Raw genomic sequence first — 22,723 nt, forward strand, 5'->3', positions numbered from 1 at the left:
TATTCATTACACCGCCATGCTGAGGTGTCACAGGCTAGTGAGGGAAAGACATTATTTCAAAGAAATCACATTCTAAAAGTTAAATCAATAAAAGAAATTAAGTATTTTCATTAAAATTTGTGTTGTGGTCATTTATAATTATGTTGAAAAAATATTTATATTTGGGTCATTCTTGTTTCCCAGTACATATTCGTCCCCATCATATAATCGCTATACTGTTCAAAAGTTTAGGAAAGTAATACTACTATTCTACAAGGACATTATATGTAAATGACAGTGATGCCATTTATGTTATAAAAAAACGTGTGTATATCAAATCAATGCTGTTCCTCTGAACTTTTTATTCATCAAATGATCCTGAGAAAAAGGGTTTACAGTTTCTGCAACAAATATTAAAGCAGAAAAGCTGTTTTCAATATTGGTTAATAAGAAGAAATGTTCCCTGAGCACCAGATCACCATATGATAATGATTTCTGAAGGATCGTGTGACACTGGAGACTGGAGTGATGATGCTGAAAATTCAGCTTGTCATCACAGGAATAAATGACATTTTATTATGTATTAAAATAGAAAAGTTATTTTTATTTCACAATATTACTGTTTTTACTGATTATTTTAACATGGGAATGAACTTTGGCTAGACCATCTGTTGTCACAACGTGAAAAGCAATTTAGAGATTTTCCAGGTGTTTATTTTAAAACGTGTTCCAAACAAAAATATATTTTTTTTCACAGGAAAAAAAAAAACTTTAAATATGTAATTTTGGTGATCAAAGATGAGTTTTAAGGGATACAATTATTGACTACAGGGGGACTTTAAATGTGTAATTTGTGTTTGTATACAAATCAGTTAATTTGAACCTTATATTTTAATAATGTAGTACCAACTGACTCCCTGTATAGTTTACAGCATTAGTTGAGAATTTTTATTTTTTTTTCTCCTTTAGAAAATTTGACATGTACTGTACCTTATATAATCTTCACGTCGGGGTCCTCATCACCCTGTCGGGGGTTTATTCTGAGATAACAACCGGCTGGATGTACATTATCCTGCTTATTACACGGCTACTTGCTACATAAGTAAATAATTAGACACGAAATATTGATCTGAGTAGAAATGTTTTAGGTCTTTAAAAGCAAAGCTTCCGCGGAGAGAGCTGTTGCTAGCAGGGCAAGTTCAAGCAAGACTGACATTTAAGACATACGGTTTACAGTCATACAGCTTATTACACAGCATTTTGCCACATAAATAATTATGGAGATAAGAGAGATATTTGATTTCAGATTAAACGGTTTTAAAATCATACCTGATTGTATCTTATAATAATATTGCCAAAATCCCATTATAATTGCATTATGAGTGTGCATTAAAACACACCCATTGATACTATTATTGGTATTACTGTAATTAAGAGTTGTTTGTTGTAATGATTAATAAGTAATATAGGTAACACTTTAAAGTAAGGTTCATTAGTTAACATTAGTTAATGTATTAACTAACAATGAGCAATACATTTGTTACAGTATTTATTAATCTTTGTTAATGTTAGTTAATAAAAAAACAGCTGTTCATGGTAATTTACACACTGTAAAAAATAATCGTTTTTTTTTTTTTTTTTTTTTTTTTTTTTTTTTTGCAGTGCATTAACTAATGTTATCAAATACAACCTTTGATTTTAATAACGTATAGTAAATGTTGAAATTAATATGAATGAAGATTAATAAATGCTGAAAAAATATTGTTCATTCTTAGTTAGTTAACTTATGTTAGCTAATGAACCTTATTGTGAAGTGTTACCGTAATATATCTTCAGGGATTATATTGTCTGTCATTATTTTGCAATAACAATAATGGTTATTAACTCATACAATGTGTTTTAATAATAGTAGTAGTAATAATGATGTTTTATTGACACATACTTATCTTTTTAATGCTCTTTCTCTAGATGTCAGGAGTCATTGATATGACCATGCAGAGTGACATAATGGCCACCTTTGAGAAGAACTTGGACTGAGATATAAACAAATAAAAAATGTGCTTGTTTGTGTTGCGCTTCTGTTCAGTGAACAGTGCAGGCCGTCTTTTCCCTTCCCATACTTGCTCCATGAGTCCTGGTGACTGAAACGGGTCTTGGTGTTTTGACAGGCAAAAAAAAATACTGCAATACAGCTGCATCACTTGACATTTGTACTAAATTAGCTCTTGTAAAAATGAGAATACAGTAGTGGGCATTGTACAATGTTGTAAGACCAATATTTGCACCATTAACAGTGTTGTGTATATTTTTTGAGTTTTTTTAAATATTTTGATAAGTTTGATGCTTGGATCCAGAAATGCCTGCACTGAAACGCTGCTGATTGTCTGAGGCAGTTTTGAAAGAGAAACATGTCTTGACGTTTCACAACAGTTTTTGTTATTCTGTATTTTTGTTTATAAAGAAGAATGTTTACTTCTCTTGATTATTATTGCCATCTGAATCTTTGACACATTCCATCACCCCTTCTGCTGTATGAATATTGCATAGCTGGTCGTCTTGCGCTAGCTGTTGTCAGAACTGTAAAGGATATTCCTGTGCAGGGCCCCGTCCCTGTTTATCCTATTAGCTAGTATTTCATATATTTGACTTAATGCAGCATTTTAAACAGAAAATGAGCTGGCTGCGTTAAACTTGTCCTGTTTAAGTTATATATATATATATACATATATATAAAAAAAAAGTATTTCTGTAGTGTCAGAAATGTAATGTAAGCATGTGTGTATAAATATTTAGCTTTTTTTGTTTTTTTTACTGGGGGACAATTATTATTTTTTATTTTATTTTTCTGGTGTCAGTCTTCGACGAATCGGACTTATTTAGAGGAGTTATTGCACTTCCTGTATTTCTATTTGTATCCACTTGGAAGTGCAGTGCCATATGTTTCTCTCCTGGAGATGATAGGCAGTTCTCTGTGCCTAAAGTTAGTGGGTTCTCCAGAGCCATGTTGATTCCAATGTGTGATCTGGTGATTGTAACTGCACTGAAAACATGTTCAAAAATCGTTTCTCTGACTATGATGGTTGTGACAGTTTTCATCCCAAGCACTTTATTCATTACACCGCCATGCTGAGGTGTCACAGGCTAGTGAGGGAAAGACATTATTTCAAAGAAATCACATTCTAAAAGTTAAATCAATAAAAGAAATTAAGTATTTTCATTAAAATTTGTGTTGTGGTCATTTATAATTATGTTGAAAAAATATTTATATTTGGGTCATTCTTGTTTCCCAGTACATATTCGTCCCCATCATATAATCGCTATACTGTTCAAAAGTTTAGGAAAGTAATACTACTATTCTACAAGGACATTATATGTAAATGACAGTGATGCCATTTATGTTATAAAAAAACGTGTGTATATCAAATCAATGCTGTTCCTCTGAACTTTTTATTCATCAAATGATCCTGAGAAAAAGGGTTTACAGTTTCTGCAACAAATATTAAAGCAGAAAAGCTGTTTTCAATATTGGTTAATAAGAAGAAATGTTCCCTGAGCACCAGATCACCATATGATAATGATTTCTGAAGGATCGTGTGACACTGGAGACTGGAGTGATGATGCTGAAAATTCAGCTTGTCATCACAGGAATAAATGACATTTTATTATGTATTAAAATAGAAAAGTTATTTTTATTTCACAATATTACTGTTTTTACTGATTATTTTAACATGGGAATGAACTTTGGCTAGACCATCTGTTGTCACAACGTGAAAAGCAATTTAGAGATTTTCCAGGTGTTTATTTTAAAACGTGTTCCAAACAAAAATATATTTTTTAGAGAATATTGTTCGAACTGATAATCATTTCCTAGGTTTCTATTATATAAACATTATATTAGATAGCCTAAAATCACACCCAAAAAAAAAAAAAAAAATGGTAGGCCTATATGAAATTTCGAAATTGATCCAAGTACTATTTCACTGCACAACTTTGGTTCCTTTTCCGTTTTATCAGGTTCCATCCATTTCATTTAAATAATCATCAAGCAGTAATTAATAAAATGTCCATATGTGTTATTTGGACGGTCCTTGTCTTTAACAATATTTTATTTCTTAACTAAGTCAACAGCAGAATAGTAAGATTGTTGCCTACAACTTTGTGTCCATACATCTCATTTAGTATAAGACCAAGTAAGAATATCTAATATTCTCTAGGCGGACTTTAAATTGGTCTCAAATAATCGTTATTTCTATGCACCATGATGAGGCACTGTATACTTTTGTAGGTAAAATATAGAAAGAGAGATAAACCTCGTTTTCTCTGCGAGCGCGACTAAAACGAGATCTCTCATGACTGACGAAGCTTCTGCTCATTATTACCGGGAGCGTTCGCGAGAGTCCAGAGAACTCTGCGCGCGGACAGTCTATGAGCTCGCGCTTGAGCGCGAGGTGGGCCCAGGCTGCTGCGTTTACTATTATAATGGGAGCCTTCTAGTTTTGTTTGTCAGTGTATATGGGGTGTAATGGTTTAGTCCGAGGTGCAAACACCTTTGGGACTGACTGAGCATCTCTCCTGTCACGTAAGCGCGACTCCGCACCGTCTACACAGGGAATCAGGGATCCTCCCCTGTCAGGAAGCGCTCGTGACGGTGCGACAGGGCTATTACGATGCACGTCGTTTTTGAAACACAGGCAGTTGAGTAAACAAATCAATAGAAGCCGTGATCAACAAGCGCATTTTTGCAGTAATGTAAAGATGGCGAGACTGCTTCATAACTTGCTGTTGTTGACAGTCGCGCTGACGCTAAAGATCAGAGTTATGGGATACTGGTCTCTCATCTATGGATATTGCGCGCTATGCACGGGCGTAGCGCTGCTCAAACTTGGCTGGAATATCATCCTACGACCGTCAACAACCTTTCAGTGGACGGTTCGTGAGACACCCCCCGCGTGCCTGAATGACACGTCCTTGGGAACCCACTGTTATGTTAGAATCAAGGTAAGAGATTTCGTTAAGCATCGGTGTAAGATGGATGCATGACAGTAGCCTATATGTAAGAATGTAGAACTTTACCCTTCAGTGCTTCCCATAGGATTTTTTATTGCTCAGATGTTACTGTTGCAAATTCCTCCTCAGTTATATTTCTTTTAAAAATATTAACTTTATTGTCTCAGTCGCACAGTAAGAGCAGGCTATATAAACAAGAAAAAAAATCACCCTAATGATAAATTTGAAGACAGATATTTGTGTATTTAGATCATATTCACAGATTTTGTATCTTGCCAAACCAGTTTGAGACATTGTTGAGAACAATGTTAAAATTGTTGAGAAGATGTGTGAAACTGATTTGAACTCCTTTTAATCTCATTGAGAAACATTTGAGACATTCAAGTGATATATCACCCAAAATGAAAATTCTGTCATATATAGCATATAGGCCTATATATATTTATATATGCTCACCCTCATGTAATTCCAAACCTGCATGACTTTTGTCCATACAATGGAAGTCAATGGTAACTTTAAAAAAAAATATATTTTGTGTTCTGCAGAAGAAGAAAAAAAGTCATGCCGGTTTGGAATGCCATGAGGGTACGATGATATAATGTTCATATTTTTTGTTTCATAAGGTATCCCTTTAAAGAGATTGCATTTGTGATTTTTGTCCTAATGGGTTTTCTCCTGGAAGAAAGCAGTGACCATCGGTGAACATAAATTCAGCACCATTTGGGTGGACAGCAGTGTGATCAGTTTCCCACAAAATAATAGTCATTGGACTTTGCTGTCCGCCCAAGTGGTGCTGAAAACATCTCCTTAGGCAGTCTCGAGATAGCTGTGATGTATATACCTGCAGAGCTTTATAGCGTTCAAATGTTATTCTAATTGTATGCACCTTTCTCTAGAAAGTGGCATCCAACCACTTCAAGTTTTGTTACGGAGTATATGTGTAATCCTTTTTGTAAAGGAGGAAAAATATTGTAAAACGGTCCCTGAAACTACTGGGAGTGAGGAATTTGGTATAGAAAAACTCTTGCATCAACTCATGATTTCTGTATAAAAGTAAAATAACAATTGACCTTAAATAAGTAATATCCAAATTTTAAAAAAGAGTTAAAAAAAAAGAACTTTATATAGTTATAAGTTATTGGGATGTTTTCTGTATTTAAGTAGGAACCCAAAACTTTTTTCAAAAGGACAATTTTGCATTGCAAACAACATTCTCTTTTAAATAGCCACACAACCCGAGGATACTATTACATGCAATTTGATGCAGGCTGTCATTTAACAGGGCATGAATTTTATCATAAATGTCAATGGAAGATATTGCTTTAATATTAGCTGAAGCCTGCGGACAACGCTCCCTCTCTCCCTGATACATTTTATGGCTCTATAAAGCAGAGAGTGATGTGAGAATGGATTTTACATCAGGATGGACATGCCCGAGTGATTAAAGGAACCGGGCAGCTTTTATGAAATCCTCCGTGAACAGTGAAGAATAACTGCCTGTGGTCTCTGTGTTTTAGGAGTCTGGGCTCAGATTTCACTATGTTGCTGCCGGGGAACGAGGAAAGCCACTTATGCTGTTTCTGCATGGATTCCCTGAGTTTTGGTGAGACTCAAAACACACTCGCACACACAAGGGAAAACACTTCTCTACTGGGATGCTGCCAGACACAGATCGGAAATATGTTGTTGTGGAATCAGTCCACATTATGCACATGGAGTCAGAGATAATATCTGAGACACAAACCTTTCCTTTCAACACATGCTTCTCTCTTTTCAAGACACAATGTCTAAAAATATCAACCTAATGCTATTAATATCCTCTTGAGATTCCGAGGTGTGCTGTACTATTGTTATGAAATGTAAAACGGCTGATATATTGTATTACTGATGTATTGTGATATGGAGTGTCGTGACATTCAGACTATCTTGGGACCAGTGAAGCTGTCGTTTCAGTGAGCTGCCAGACAGCAGAACTGCGATCAGGACAGGACTGTGCCTAATTAATGTGGCATGGCTCCTTTCTGCTTCACTAGCCATTCCACTGCTCCAGAATCAGTGATGAACTCTTGGACGAGCAGAGGAGACCTGGAGGACGCCCTTTTTTCTGACTTCTGCTCCACTTTAGTTTGCTGCATTCAAAATTGCAAGTCAAAGATTTCCCTCACTTCTGAGCAATAGGGAAGTGTTGAGGTTATTATAGGGCGTGTTTGTGTGTGTGTGTGTGTGTGTGTGTTAATTGGGTTTGGGTCATGAGAGCCTCTTCTCTCCTGACTCGTCAGAATCATAGGCTTTCTTCTGCTTTTCCTCAACTTTCTCTCTCTCTCTCTCTCTCTCTCTCTTCTCCATCTTTCAGTTGTGTTTGTCCTTAGTTTCGTTTTCGTGGACTTGTATTCATGAGTTTCCTGTGTTCCGTTGTTCTTTTCCCGTTTCTCTTGTGTTTTCATGGTTACTAATGTCATTAGTACATTTGTTTAGTTCAGCTGTGTTACATTAATGACCTCGTTTGACAGCATCCTTAAGTTCAGCCTTCTCCTGTGTTTGGCGTCAGGCCTGTACTTGCAGGCGTTAGTAACTTCCTGTTCTTCTGTTTTATGCTGTGGATTACAATTAAAAACTCTTTATCATTCGTCATTGTCTGTCTGACACCACCTTGTCTTTTGCATAGAAACTTGCAAGATCCTCTAAAATATAAAGGCTGTCATATTTACGTTTATGAGCTATATTTACATTAACACTATGGGGGGGAAAAGTAAAATATTGGAAATATTATTTTATACCTGTAATTAAATATTTACTTCATATTAGGTTTACACTGTATTTTTTTTTTACCCGTTATTAGAGACTTGTTACATGTGCACAACTGTTTAAAAGTTTTAAAAAGTTTTCTGTAAAATTTGTAAAAACGTTTTTGAAAGAAGTCTCTTATGCTAACCAAGTATACAGTCAAAGCTGTAATATTGTAAAATATAATTAAAACAACTATAACTGTAATATTTTAAAAATGTAATTTTTTTTCTGTGATGCAAAGCTGAATTTTCAGCATCATTACTCCAGTTTTTAGTATCACATGATCCTACAGAAATTATTCTAATGCTGATTTATTGCTCAAGAAACATTACCAATGTTGAAAACAGTTGTCGCTTTTTTGTGTAAACTGTGATACTTTTTTCAGAGTTCTTTGATGAACAGAAAAGTAGAAGTGTTTTTATACTTTAAACATTGTTTTTACTGTCACTTTAGATCAATGTAGTGCATCCTCGTATAAAAAAAAGTATTAATTTCTTTTCTTTTTTAAATCTAATCCCAGACTTTTGAATGTTAGTGAATAAAACTGAAATATGAAACTGACTGTCAGTATAGTGTACAGTAAAATAATTATGATTATTCATTCATTCATTCATTCATTCATTCACTCACTCACTCACTCATTCATTCACTCAATCATTCACTAATTTTTCATTATTTATTTTTTTCTTACTTTTCCATGGACTCCCCAGCTCCCCATTGTGACTCCCTGGGACCCACTTTGAAAATCCCCGCTCTATACTATCTTATGGATTTAACAAAAAAATAAAGAATGTAGAAAAGAGAGAGTGAATGTTCAGACATCTCAACCTTTTGATCTAAATTGAATAGCAAACAGTATGCTTGTGTAACTTGTAGAAATCATTAAAAAAAAACAAAATGTACCCATGTTTTTCCAGGTTCTCCTGGCGTCACCAGCTGAGGGAATTTAAGAGCGAGTTCCGTGTCGTTGCCGTGGATATGCGAGGCTACGGGGAGTCTGACCTGCCCTCCTCCGCTGAGAGCTACCGACTGGACTACCTTGTCACCGACATCAAGGACATTGTTGAGTATCTGGGTAAGAACAGACTGCCTCCATTATCTCAGCCCTATTTCCATTTCACATTCCAGCCTGTCTAGAGGTTTTGATAAGGCTGTTGTAGTGGTGAATGCTAATGTAGCGTTCTTCCCAATAGTCTGTAATGTGAAGGTGACCCGTTCACAGATGTCCTTGGCTTTTTAGATGCGTATTGTCAGTTTAGGCTGCTAATTATCTCTAGATTTTAAATACAGAATTACTAGTTGCGCTACGTTACAGCGTGACTCAAGGACAAGGACAATTGTGGATGAACACTGTATATCATGGCAAAGTTAAATTCATCTTGTCTGCTTGCACACAGTGGCATGTGTGTAAGCGGCTGGTGGTGTATTATGACAGGCCGTCAACGACACGTTATTAGGATTCATGATGATGTCTTGCTCCAGGGTCTCAGCTCCTTGACATTGGAATCACTATATTGCAGACGGTGGAAACTTCCACCCTGGCTCACAGCAACCCTGGAGTCATTCATCCTTAGTCAGTCCTTGATATGACACTAAATGAACTGCAACATGATATTATTGCAAAAGAGAGGACAGTGTAAACAATATTGCTAAGTAAAACATTAGGCCCAACATACTTTTTTTTTATTTCTTTTTTTTATATATATTGTTACATAAAAAAGAAGAAATAGTTCTAGATTTCTAGATTTTAATTAATTGGCTTTCTGTGCCATATTTTATATGATTTAATTTATATTCTAATCTACAGATCCCCGCACGTGACATGCACACAAACCAAAACTATTGTCCGAATGAGCACCATTGTGCAATGTGTCTAACCACTAAGCTACAGTTCCTACTTAAAATTTTATGCTGAATGTAAATTTAAATATTTATTTTTAAGTTCAAAATTATGGAGCCCCATATGACACGCGGGTAAAAAGTAGCCTAATTCATGTTTTAATAATTTGTTCCCTCTTTTCAGGTCAAACGTGGCCACATTGTATTCATTCCCTCATTTTAATTTAGTTAAAACATAACCATGTTTTAGCTAAAACAAGGAAACAAATTAATGATACAATTGTCCAGGAATTAATAAGATGCAGGAACTAGAGATGCGTGGTTGGCAGTTACAGTTACCGCGGATCGGGCGGATGACGTGACGAAAAATAATATTTTAATTCAATTCGGGCGGGTGGCGGGCGGCTGAACCAATCAAATGAAAAATATTACGTATACAGCAATCAGCGGATGGCGGGCGGGTGCGGTTTTGAAAATCGGTCAAAAACGTTGGTGCGGCTGGATGGCGGACGGATGATGAGTTTTGTGATGCGGTTGCGGATGAAATAATAGCCCATCCGCGCATCTCTAGCAGGAACGAATTCCTAATGTTTTTTTGAAAAAAAAAATTTGGGCTTTCAAATTAGAGGACAACATTTTTGGTTGGAACTGTGGCCTAGTGGTTAGACATTATGCTATGGTGCTCAATTGGAAAATATGAGTTTGAGTTTAGCTTGTGTAATTTCCCGATCCTATTAATAAGTCATGGTTCAATGCTTAATTCATGGCAACAAAAAAAATTATTTTTCCAACCCCTGCATGTCATGAAAAAATATTAAATCATATAAAATGTCACTGAATACCAATTATAAGTAAACTCTGAAGTACAGCTGTTTTAACTTAAATCCCAAATATCAATTTTATTTCACAATAAAATGGTTATGGTGCTTATTTGGAAAAATATGAGTTTGAGTTTGGTTTGAGTCATTTCTCAATCCCATTCCCCCTGTTTTCACTATCATTTCCCATCTTGTCTCTCACTTTTCCTATTAATTATGAGGCATACATGCACAACAAACACAAACATGTCAGCTTCCTCCTTCTGATCCTCTCCTCAGGATACAACAGATGTTTTCTCGTGGGGCATGACTGGGGTGGCATCATCGCATGGCTCTGTGCAATTCACTACCCTGAAATGGTGACAAAACTCATAGTGCTGAACAGTCCTCACCCCTGTGTGTTCACTGGTAAGAGCCCTATACACCTGACAAACAGTCTTCCTGTTCAAATATGCCAGTTCCAGAGGCTCTGCCTTGTTTTAAGGGCTCATTAGTATGACCTGCATCATTCACAATGAAATATTGTGGTTTTGCCCAGGGAATCATGGGGCTTTGGCCTCCATCTGTCTTGTGCACTCCAGCCTGGAGGAGGAGGTAATTACAGGCTGGCTTTTGGCAGAGACACAGGACCCTCTTATAATAACACTCAGTACTTGCCTAGAGTGACACATACACTAATACACCTTTTGATTTTCCTGTTCTTTTGATATGTATCTCCTCTAAATGGGGTGTCTTCAGTTTCAACCCTGTAATGCACGTTATGAAGCACGTTTGATTCAATTTTCTTACATAAGCTGGATCTCATTACTGAAATCAAAAGGTATGTTGCCTAGAGACAACGCTGTGGAAAAAAATAAGCAAAGAATGATAATAGAAACTACCTGCAACATGACAGAAGTAAACAAAATTGGCTCTTAGCTCATCTTTTAATTAAAAAAATGTAAATACTTAAAAGGTAGATATTATCTATATAACATATTTTAACATGTAGATAATGTAAAAGACTCTAAATGTTTTACAATTAGGTTTATCTACTAACAAAAGTGAATCGTATTTTATGATGGCTGAAAAATCAATGCAATTTGCTTCTCTGAGAGCAGTTCTCCAGAGTAAAAATGTGTGTCCTCCATGCATTGGAGATTTTAAATTATTTTAAAACGACTACCAGGATATAGTGTGACCAAAAAAATCTCTTTACTCATTTATTTCAAATCTAAATCCAAAACCATTTCATTGCCATTTTATATACAGTGCTATACATAAGTTTAGACACCCATGCTAAAGTTGACTAAAAAGAGGAATAAAAAATCATCTTTTGGAAATTGAACTTGATGCCTTAATTAAAAAAATTAGGAAAAATCCAACCTTTAAGGACACCAATTTTCTTTGTGAATGAATAATGTATCGTAAATAAATAAATGTTCTTCCTTAAAATACAGGGTGCATAAGTTTGGACACCCCTATGTTAAATTCCTATAGAGGCAGGCAGATTTTTATTTTTAAAGGCCAGTTACTTCATGGATCCAGGATACTATGCATCCTGATAAAGTTCCCTTGGCCTTTGGAATTAAAATAGCCCCACATCATCACATAGCCTTCACCATACCTAGAGATTGGCATGGAGTACTTTCCATAAGATCATCTCTCAATGCAAATCAAACCAGCTATTAGGCTAACTGAAATAAAACCATGCCAATCTCTAGGTATGGTGAAGGCTATGTGATGATGTGGGGCTATTTTAATTCCAAAGGCCAAGGGAACTTTATCAGGATGCATAGTATCCTGGATCCATGAAGTAACTGGCCTTTAAAAATAAAAATCTGCCTGCCTCTATGGGAATTTAACATAGGGGTGTCCAGACTTATGCACCCTGTATTTTAAGGAAGAACATTTATTTATTTACGATACATTATTCATTCACAAAGAAAATTGGTGTCCTTAAAGGTTGGATTTTTCCTAATTTTTTTAATTAAGGCATTAAGTTCAATTTCCAAAAGATGATTTTTTATTCCTCTTTTAGTCAACTTTAGCATGGGTGTCTAAACTTATGCATAGCACTGTATGTGCTTAAAAAAAAAAAAAAAAGGATTTGTGAGGTAGAGACCCGCGCTTCCCGCTTCCCACACAGAAGTGTCTTCCTGCCTCCTCCAGCCTATCAAACCTTGTCCCGCACCACAATGGTGGGTTAAAGGGATAGTCCACCAGAAAATGAAAAATCTGTCATCATTTACTCACACTTATGTTGTTCCAAACCTGTGACTTTTTTTTTTCTGCAAGACACAAAAGAATGATATTTTGAAGAATGTTGGTATGCAAACAGTTTTGGTTTCCATTGAATTCCACTGTATGGACAAGTCAATGGGAACCGAGACTGGTAAGCAAGTGCTTTTTCTTAATTTTCTCTCTTCTCTGTCCAGATTATGCCCTTCGTCACCCCAGTCAGATGCTCAAGTCAAGTTACTACTTTTTCTTCCAGTTGCCACATTTTCCAGAGCTAATGCTCTCCATCAACGATTTCAAGGTGAGCTTGACAGAATACAATACTGTTTAAAGGTTAGGGGTCAGTAAGGTTTTTTTTTTTTTTTTTTTTGAAATTAAGAGCATACTATTCAGTAAATATGCATATGCATTAAATTGATTTAAAGTGACAGTTAAGACATTGTTACAATAAAATGTGTCAAATAAATGCTGTTCTCTTGAACTTTCATCAAAGAATCCTGGAAAAAAAATTCAGGCTGCTGGAAATACAGTTTTGGTGACACATGAACAAATTTAGCTGTAAAATATATACAAATATAGAAAACATTATATAATTAAATTATTAAAACAATAATATTGTATTACTATTTTTACTGTGTTTTTGAACAAATAAAGCCTTGGTGGGCATAAGAGACTACTTAAAAATCTTAGTGACTCAAAATAGTTGTATATACTTTTGTCACTTGATAAACCTTTATGTAATAAATTAATGTAATGAATGTACAGCAAACAATAGATTCTGAATTTCTGGACTGATTTAAGAATTTCATATAAGGAACTATACATATGTTGCTTATAAGCTTAGAAATGCTAAATTACTAGAGTGTGGGTTGATGCTATATCTATTGTTTTAATTACCCATCATTCTGGATGATTCTTCATAACTGAACAGCTTTTCGGTCCAGTATGTAAATTTGTTTGTCAGAATTACTAATACAGAGTAAATCAGTAGGCCAAGTATATCCATCTGTCTTCAACACACACAGCTGAGTCATTATGAATCAGCTCTTTAACTAACACTTTGGCTTGTTTTGGATAAGCAAGTAAGGAAACATTTTCCTCCACCAGCATCACGTAGTGACCCACAGTTCTGCAAGAGGAATGGCACAAAATCGCTCTGGCCACTGTGCAGGACTTGTATCTGTCATTCCCAAGATGAATTCATGCTGCATTGGCCGCACAATTAATAATAATAAACTAATAAATGATTGTGGTCTTAAACCAGGTCTTTCAGTTTTGTTATCCAAACCCTGTAAGTACATAGTAGTTAAAGACACCTAATATAAAGTGGGACCAAATTATGACTTCTTTCTCATTGCTTGCTAATGTGGATTTACAGGCGCTGAAGAATCTATTCACCAGCCGCAGCACAGGCATCAGTTGTAAAGGCCGCTGGCTCACCACAGAAGACCTCGAAGCATACCTGTATGCCCTCTCACAGCCAGGGGCCCTCACAGGGGCCCTCAACTACTTCAGAAATGTCTTCAGGTACTTGTGTTTCTTATTTAAAAAATCTTATTATGAACAAATTATGTCTTTTAACTGGTTTGTTGGTGTCTTAAAGGGATGGTTCGGAGTAAAATCAACCTAGGGTCCTTTGCACCATAACCTCGAGCCAAACACCCCCCAGAAGCCTTTTTTCCCTTGGTCCAACATTATTAAAGTTAGAGCTTATTTAGAGAAATCAGCCGGATGGCTTAGTGCAGGCGCTAATGGATCCTATGTTGTATCTCGTAAATTACCCCACTAATATACAGTAGTACAAATAGGTTCTGTACTCATAAAACGAGGCATTGGAAAGTTTGTAAGTACCTCAGGAGCATAAGGATGAAGTGTAACGACGCCCAGTTCCAGGAATGCACTAATATTTTGTTGGTAGTACCAGTTTGCAACAATTATGAGTTAACACTAAGTTGTCAACACTTCGGAAAAAATAATAATTCGTTGTTACACTACATCCTTATGCATCGCTTTCTACCAGGACTTTTACGTGCTTTTCCCAAACCACTGAAGTGACGTTGACGTCAAGGTTAGCAGTGGCATGAGCCGTCAGGCAAGTGTTATTTAAATAAACTCCTGATGTACTTACAAACTTTCCAATGCCTCGTTTTATGAGTACAGAACCTATTTGTACTACTGTAGAAGTTTGGTACCATTCTGGGCATTATTAGTGGGGTAATTTACAAGATACATCATAGGATCCATTAGCGCCTGCACTAAGCCATTCGGCTGATATCTCTAAATAAGCTCTAACTTTAATAATGTTCGAGCAAGGGAAAAAAGGCTTCTGGGGGGGTGTTTGGCTCGAGGTTATGGTGCAAAGGACCCTAGGTTGATTTTACTCCGAATCATCCCTTTAACACACAAAAATGCTGCTTAGTTACTGTCAGAAAATGTCGCCCTCTAGTGCCTGAAATGCATATTTGTTTTTTTAAATATTATGTAGGCCTACTAAGCAACTTTTTTGAGGAGCTGTTTTTTTTTTTTTTTTTTTTTTTTTTTCGGCTATTGCAGCAGTAATTCCTATAACATCATTGTTTTCTTATAAAGAAAAAAAGATTATATAACTATTTCAAAATGTTATAGACATAAAAGAAATCGTTATCATCATGATTTAGGTGGACAGAATGGGAACTCATTTCATAAGTGCATGTGTCCCTGTCAAGAAGGAAAGAGATTGATTTCATGCTCTCTGAACTGTGCATGAGCAGCCATTAACTCACTGCTGATGTAGTAATGATATTCATTCATATTGAGTTCATATCAGCAACAGATCAACTGCTGGGTGTATCTCTGAGAGTACTAAACAATCAAAATTGGTGTTTCAGTTCATTTTAATATACCTCTGACATTTGAGGAAATACTCTTGCTTTAATCTGCTTGGGGAGTGCATGTGTTTGAAACATGTGAGACGTGCACGCATGACTGAGCCCTCCATCTGCTCCTGAAGCACACTTTGATTATGTCTCAGGGCAGAGCTGTGCTGACTGTGTTTGTGTGTGTGCGAGTGAGTGTGTAGGTGGGCAGGTGGGTGTGTGTAGGAGGGCGCTGACATAACAGTTTCTACGGAAACCAGAAACACATAAGTCCATATCAGAGAACTGAGGAGAGGAGCCTAAGGTGTCCAAACCTTTGAACATGTCTTTACCTCTTTAACTAACTGGTGTGTCCATGGTGGGTTTTTAGGGCTGTCAGAAAGCCGGAGGGTTTAGTGGAAACATTATAGAGAAAAAAATAAAGATTTTACAAAATGTATTTTTAATACTGTCAATGTGGAATGAGATTTATTATGAAAAACAATATAAAAATATTTAGCTGAATTGAAGATATATGGAAACATTACAATACATCTTATAGAGCGTAGAAAAAAGATACAATATAAAGTCAGATAATATTTTGCTTTGGCTTCAGTGCAGTAATAATATAAAAGCTAATTATTTAATTTAGCATAATAGCACACTTTTTCTCACATAGTACAAATAGGTCTTTATACATATTCTAGCTGCCTTCATATTTTAGGAAGGGGGTCTCTTGCAAGGGAATCATCATGTATGGGCATCCATACCATCAAAAAGTTTGAAAACCCCAGCTATATACTATTCTTAAAATGGCACTGATATTTGTAAATGTAATATTTCTGTTACGTAACTTGGTATATTAGAAACCTGCACGACGTGGAATAATTCTAGGAAACAGACTTTAATCACAAACACTCAGAAACCAGGGGAAAACCACACAAACATTAATGAGAACAGACAGAGACGTTTAGTAGACAGAGGGTTTAAGTATAGAGCAGACAAAGGAACCTAATTAGTAAATGAACAGGGCAAAGGTTAATTACATAACTAATTAAACAGACTGGGGAAAACTAAGCCACAGGACTAAACCAAAAACACAATGAAAACATAGGAGACAGACTATACATATAACAATTTCATGTTTATTGACTGCTTTCCCTATGATCATTCTGGCATCTGACGAACCCTCAATCAAACACTAAAAGGGTAAGCAACTTAAAAAGGACACATTAAATGAGGTGCATTCTAACCAATAACATTTATTATAGACCAAAAATAATGAATGCACTCAAACTCACGTTTCCTAACATTCAAACAAATGAAGAGAAAAATACAAATGTGATCAAATTGACCAAACCAAAATCAAGACAACTTCACAAACTTCACCCTTAAAGGGAGAAGTCAACAATATATGCATTAGATCAAAGACAACAAAAAGAACACTTGAAAAACAGCTTGTATCCAGTGACTGTCTGGGCATAGTGGCGTGCGTGGTGTTCATCGTCGCGTGCTTCGACCTGTATCACTCTCGTCTTAACTCCTCCTCAGAACTCCTCCCTAGTATTTCTTCATTCCTCCTCATGTCCGCAACAACAACCCCAGAGCCAGTACCAAAGCCCTCTAAGGGCCTAAAGCCCGAGCCCACCATAGACCCAGAGCACGTCGAGTCTGTCCAGGTTTATGAGTTGGCCACAACATCCGTTTTGGAGCTCGAGCCTGAGCCAGTGTTTGTCCTGGAGCCCTTACCTGCACTCGCCACATCCATGAACCACAAGCCAGAGCCCACCGCAAACCCAGAGCCGAACCCTGCCACGTCTGACGACAGGTAATAATAATAATAATAATTCCTTACATTTATATAGCGCTTTTCTCTGCACTCAAAGCGCTTAATGTATCAATGTTCACCCCTGAGAGAGTGCTGGTGGAGTTGGACATCATGGAGCGGAGTTCCACTCATTTTCCTACACCTGAAGTATATTCCTCCTCATGTGAACTCCTCATGTGAACTCCTTTATACCCTGATTCCCTGATACATACAAGCCTTGTTTCCACTTTGGTCCCGTCTAGTCCAAAGTAGTTTTTGTCATTGTTGGTTAAGCCCAGTTCCAAGTGGTCTTCGTGGCCATTGAGTCAAGCCAGTACCAAGTCTCCTTCATTGTCCAACACCAAGACTCTGTCGCCACGGATGGTCCAACTCAGCCTCCCACTCTCAACTCTCTCCTCCTCTGGCAAAACCATCCAGTTCTTCGGCCTTGCCTCTGCTGTCTCCTTTCAGCCCTTTGGCTCCTCCAGTGTTTCCGACGTGTTGCTCAGATCCTCCTTGGGCTTCCCAGTCGTCAGCTCCGCCTTGGTGCATGAATCCCTCAGCTCCAGCTCCACCTCAAGCCTCCGAGCTCCCGACTCCACCTCGGCCTTCCGACCCATCAGCTCCACCTTGGCTCAACGCTCCCTCTGCTCCACCATGGTCCGTAATCCTATAGGCTCTGCCAGGCTCCCTCCGGCTACACCTCATCCCATCAGGCCCTTCTTTCCCTCTGCTCCACATTGTCATCACTCCCACTGGCTCAACCCCGGTCTGCCAAGCCCCCATCTCCACCTTGGTCCCACGAGCCTGCGGGTACTCCTCGGCCTTCCAGTCCATCGGTGTCACCCCTGATCTTCGGCTACGCCTGGGCCTCCCTGGCACTTAACCATGCACACCTGTCACTAATCAGCCCTCATCATAAGCACTATATAGCATACCATCACAAGTTGTCTGGCCTCGTCAAGAAAACACGGACTCACTTACCTGGATTACTTAACTTTGGATAACAGCCGTAAGCATCTAGTTTTATCCTCAAGCCTTCTTCAAGTAATCGTCTAGAAATCAAATTCGTCTCATCTTCCCTGTCATCTTCTCTTCTCGTCTGATCCCTAGTGTGTGTGGGTCACCCTCCTCCTGCCATCAAAGACAAGACTGGCATTTACCAATGTTATGACTTACCTTCTGCTGTGTCTGTTCCTGCTGCCTCAATAAACTGACCTAGTGTTGTTCTTCATCGCTTTCGTCATCATTATGTCAGAGCCAGTTTGTATTGGTAGACAAAAATTATCTTATAAATTGTCAGAAGGTTTTTCTGTTTGTCATTTTGGGGCTTTTAAAAAAAAAAAAGTTATTATATTATTATAACTTTATTATTATTATTTTTTTAAATATGTCATTGTTATAAATATTTTGTTAAACATAATTTTCATAATTTGAAACTAAAATAAAAAGGTGTGACATTTTAAGGAATGTGATTATTTCATATTTATATGGATTTCCATATTTTATGAGAGGTATGGACCATGTGAGCCATCAAATAGCATTAAACAATTTCTAAACAAACTGCAAAATGCTGCATTCTCAAATACTTTCATTTAATGCATTAATTGCTTCCGACAGCACTGAAAAAAAAAAAAGATCAGCATCATCTAGTGCAGGGGTGTCCAATCCTGCTCCTGCCGATCGACTGTCCTGCACAGTTCATCTCCACCTCTAATCAAACACACCTGAAGCAACCAATTAACGTCTTCAGGATCACTTGAAAATTAAAGGCAGATGTGTTTGATTAGGGTTGGAGATGAACTGTGTAGGACAGTCGATCGGCAGGAGCAGGATTGGGCACCCCTGATCTAGTGGCTGTGTGCGGGACAGAGTGAAGAGTGAAGCGTGGCAGTGGTACATGCTAGCAGCTCATGATACAGTGTTTTCAGTGTCTTGGAATGGCTCCTTTTACAAAAAAAAAAAAAAAAATTCATACATCATTCAGTGGTTTCGTGTGAACGCAGATATTTCTTGAGATGACGCCATGTTTACATATTTATTTTTTTTAGAATGAGGAAAAAAAAGTTTGGATAGGGAAAGCTCTGGCTTCGTGTGGATGTGGCCAAAGTCTTCATTTTGTTTCATTCTTTTTCTTGTGTTGTTTATGCTGCCACACATTTTCTCTGTTTATTCTTTGTTGTTTCCTGAGTTGATTATCTCCTTTGTTTTTGGTTTAAGTATAAATTAAAAGTGCTGCATTAGATCCTCTTCTCCTCTTCATTGCCAGCCCAGCCATGACAGATTGATTGGCAACAATTTAATTGGTAACACTTTACTATAAGGTTTAATTTGTTAACATTAGATAACTACATCATTTAACATGAACTAACAATACAAATATTTCTACAGAATGTATTAATCTTCGTTAATGTTAATTTCAGCATTTAGTCATTCATTAAGTAGTATTTGTTTAGATTATATAATGGACCTGGGCTAACATGAACCATCAATGAACAGTTAACAAATATTAATAAATACTGTCGCAAATATATTGTTTGTTGTTTATGTTAATTAATGCATTAACTTGCGTTAAAGAGACCTTGTTGTAAAATGCTATCGATTAATAAATCATCATATCATGTAATTCATTTGACATTTAACATTTTGAATCAATTGACAGTCCTCATTTTTGTATTATTTGTATTCGGCAGTGTCCTCCCTCTGAGTCAGAGTGAGGTGAAGTCTCCTGTATTGCTGCTGTGGGGAGAGAGAGATGCCTTCCTGGAGCAGGACATGGCCGAGGCCTGCCGTCTGTACATCAGAAACCATTTCCGTCTCAACATCATCTCTGGAGCCAGTCACTGGCTGCAACAAGACCAGCCCGACATCGTCAACACACTCATATGGACTTTCATTAAGGAGGGAGAAGGACGGAAAAACTACAGGAACTTATAATGGGGTCCTTCGCCCTCTGAGCTTGTCTGAAGAGGGGGACCAGGGAAATGCCTGTGAACAAAAACCAATGTAATGATTAATGCAATCCTCGTTTTAAATTTGATACATTTAAGATATAGAAAGAAATCAAAATTCTGTGAAGCGGAAAAGAACAAAAGCACATTTTAATTGAAGGGGTTACGTAGAGGGTAGTACGTTTAATCTATTTTTCTCAAGTTTGCACATGACATTCGCCTTAAGGTTTCTTGGTGACAGTGTTTAAAAGTGTGTTGCAAAATATCTGTGAGTAAGTTGTAAAGTGTGGTGCCTTTCAACATACCATTTTGCAGCGTAAAAGATGTGCCATATCTTTTTGAGGCCGAGCTGTGGGGTTGTCAGACATTTGTATCATCAGTTTTGATACTCTCTAACACGTGACACAGTCTTAAGGGAGTCCTTAACCCCTCCACATCTCTATCAGGTAGTGTTGTCTTAGTGGAAAATATTGTTCCTCTTCTTTTTTGTATTTTTGACAATATTTGGCTTAAACGTTTGAGAATGTCATTATTTTGATCCTCCTGTATGATAAAACAAAGTGATGTTTCAATATTGTACACTTTTTTTGTATCTCTTCCTAAACATTGCATCTTAGACAATAGAACCAGCTCTGTGACATTTTGATTTTATAAGCAAATAAATAGGCCTATAGTGGGAACTTACTCACTTGAACTCTCTGTTACCTTTGGTTATTGATGATAAGAAGGATCTACAAATAGGCGTAAGATCTACAAATGTCTGGTCTTGCGGAAATAAAAGGTTGCTGTTACAAATTATTGTGGAAAGTCAAAAAGTCTTGTCAGAATAATTTGCAACTGCATCTACCAAATTTTCAGTAAGCATTTCCAGAATTCATAGACACTTTAATTACATTTTAATATTTCATACTTTGTACCGCCTTGGTCAGTTACATAGCAATCATTATCATTTTTTAAAGGCTTTGTTCTTAAATTGACACTTTGTTTATTTAGTAGTAAATATTTTCAATAAAGTCATATTTCAAAAGTAGTCTTTCAATAATGATACAATTATGATATTATTAACTTTTTTTATATTTTGTTAAACAACAATATTTGTTGATGGCATTAAAGCTACAGTAGGGAACTTTTAGAAAACGTTGACTTAGCCTGAAAATTTGAACAAGCACAGCTACAGGTCACTCCCCCTCGCTCTCTGCTGCGCTACAGCCCTCCCTCCACAGCTCCTCCCCCACAACGGAGCCTGCCGTGAACGCGCAGGCTAGTAAACTATGCAGGGCCACTGATGACGGCGGATAAACAGTTATCGCACATTCACTGGTAGGGACGAAACATCAACAATATGCTTTACATTGACTATGGCCTGCCCATACTTTGACTACAAACTTGGTCCTCAAATCATTACGTATTTTGCAATACATGTAATGTAACTTCATAACGTTGCACTCTTTCTATAAGTTATAAATAGCTAGCAAGATAATATAATGGTAATGTTACAGTATGTAAGTAATTATTCTAGCGATGTGTAATGCTAAATAAGGTTTGCTAGTACATTATTTCAGCAACATGACAAGCCAGTGAATTAGCAGGTTTCAATTGTTGCTTTGCACAGTGCGTGACATTTTATCTGTATGCTATGCGGCTAGAGTTTTGACACTGAGTCAATGGGCTCCGACGCGCTTGTTTATCGTCATCGGTCTTTTTCTGTTTACCTGTCTTTGTTGTATGAGCAGGTGCCACTCGAGAAATTGCCAGTTTTAGTTGTTTAGTTATCCGCCATTAGCACAGCTGCGCGGCACACCGGCTATCTTGATTTTGAACGACGGTGCGCGCTGACTGTGCGAGAGAGGGGGTGATCAGCGCGTACACGAGCTTGATTGACACTGCTAAGACACTCCTCCTGGCTCTGATTGGTTGTTTCTTACCGGGAGCGGTGTATTTCTGCAAATGGCAATAGGACCACTGGGAGGAGCCTGAGGAGCTTAATTTTTTCACAGATTATCTGTCTCATATTCTACTGTCAGGAAATAATGACAGTTTTAACAAATATGTAAAAAATATTTTTTTACAAAAGTTACCAACTGAAGCTTTAAACCAAAAATAAAAGGTGTGACCTTTTCCGTGGGGTATTACTTTATATGTAATATGCAATATGTGCATATTTAACAAGATGCAGCATATTTTAAGATGTGGAATATTTCACTATAAATATTTAAGTCACTATACAGACATCAGGCAAATTTTGATTTCAAATAAGGGAAATTAAAAAAGGGAAGGCAGAACCTCACTTTATTAGTTTAATGCTGCTTATAACATTGAAATGTGGTCAGTAAGTATATTAAATTTACTTAAGGATGTAAAAATAAAAAATAAAATTCTTATTCTGTAATTGGTTTATCCAACAAATCCCATTAAACATAACACGCTCAACCATGTTTTCAGTCCAAGTTAGTAGGGTAATGCAATAAACTCTACTAATGT

At 36.9% G+C, this 22,723-nt stretch overlaps 1 protein-coding gene across 1 annotated transcript; it reads left to right on the top strand.

The window, feature by feature from the left end:
* Positions 1-4,379: 4,379 nt before the first annotated feature.
* On the top strand, positions 4,380-21,360 carry ephx4 (epoxide hydrolase 4). The gene is made up of 7 exons (XM_084128318.1): positions 4,380-4,977; positions 6,504-6,589; positions 8,691-8,848; positions 10,710-10,838; positions 12,848-12,951; positions 14,029-14,177; positions 19,985-21,360. The coding sequence occupies exons 1-7, from the start codon at positions 4,735-4,737 to the stop codon at positions 20,226-20,228; spliced, it is 1,113 nt and encodes a 370-aa protein (XP_083984444.1). The 5' UTR covers positions 4,380-4,734; the 3' UTR covers positions 20,229-21,360.
* Positions 21,361-22,723: the final 1,363 nt, after the last annotated feature.

Source organism: Abramis brama (assembly GCF_963993115.1).
Source record: "Abramis brama genome assembly, chromosome: 11".
Classification (NCBI taxonomy): domain Eukaryota; kingdom Metazoa; phylum Chordata; class Actinopteri; order Cypriniformes; family Leuciscidae; genus Abramis; species Abramis brama.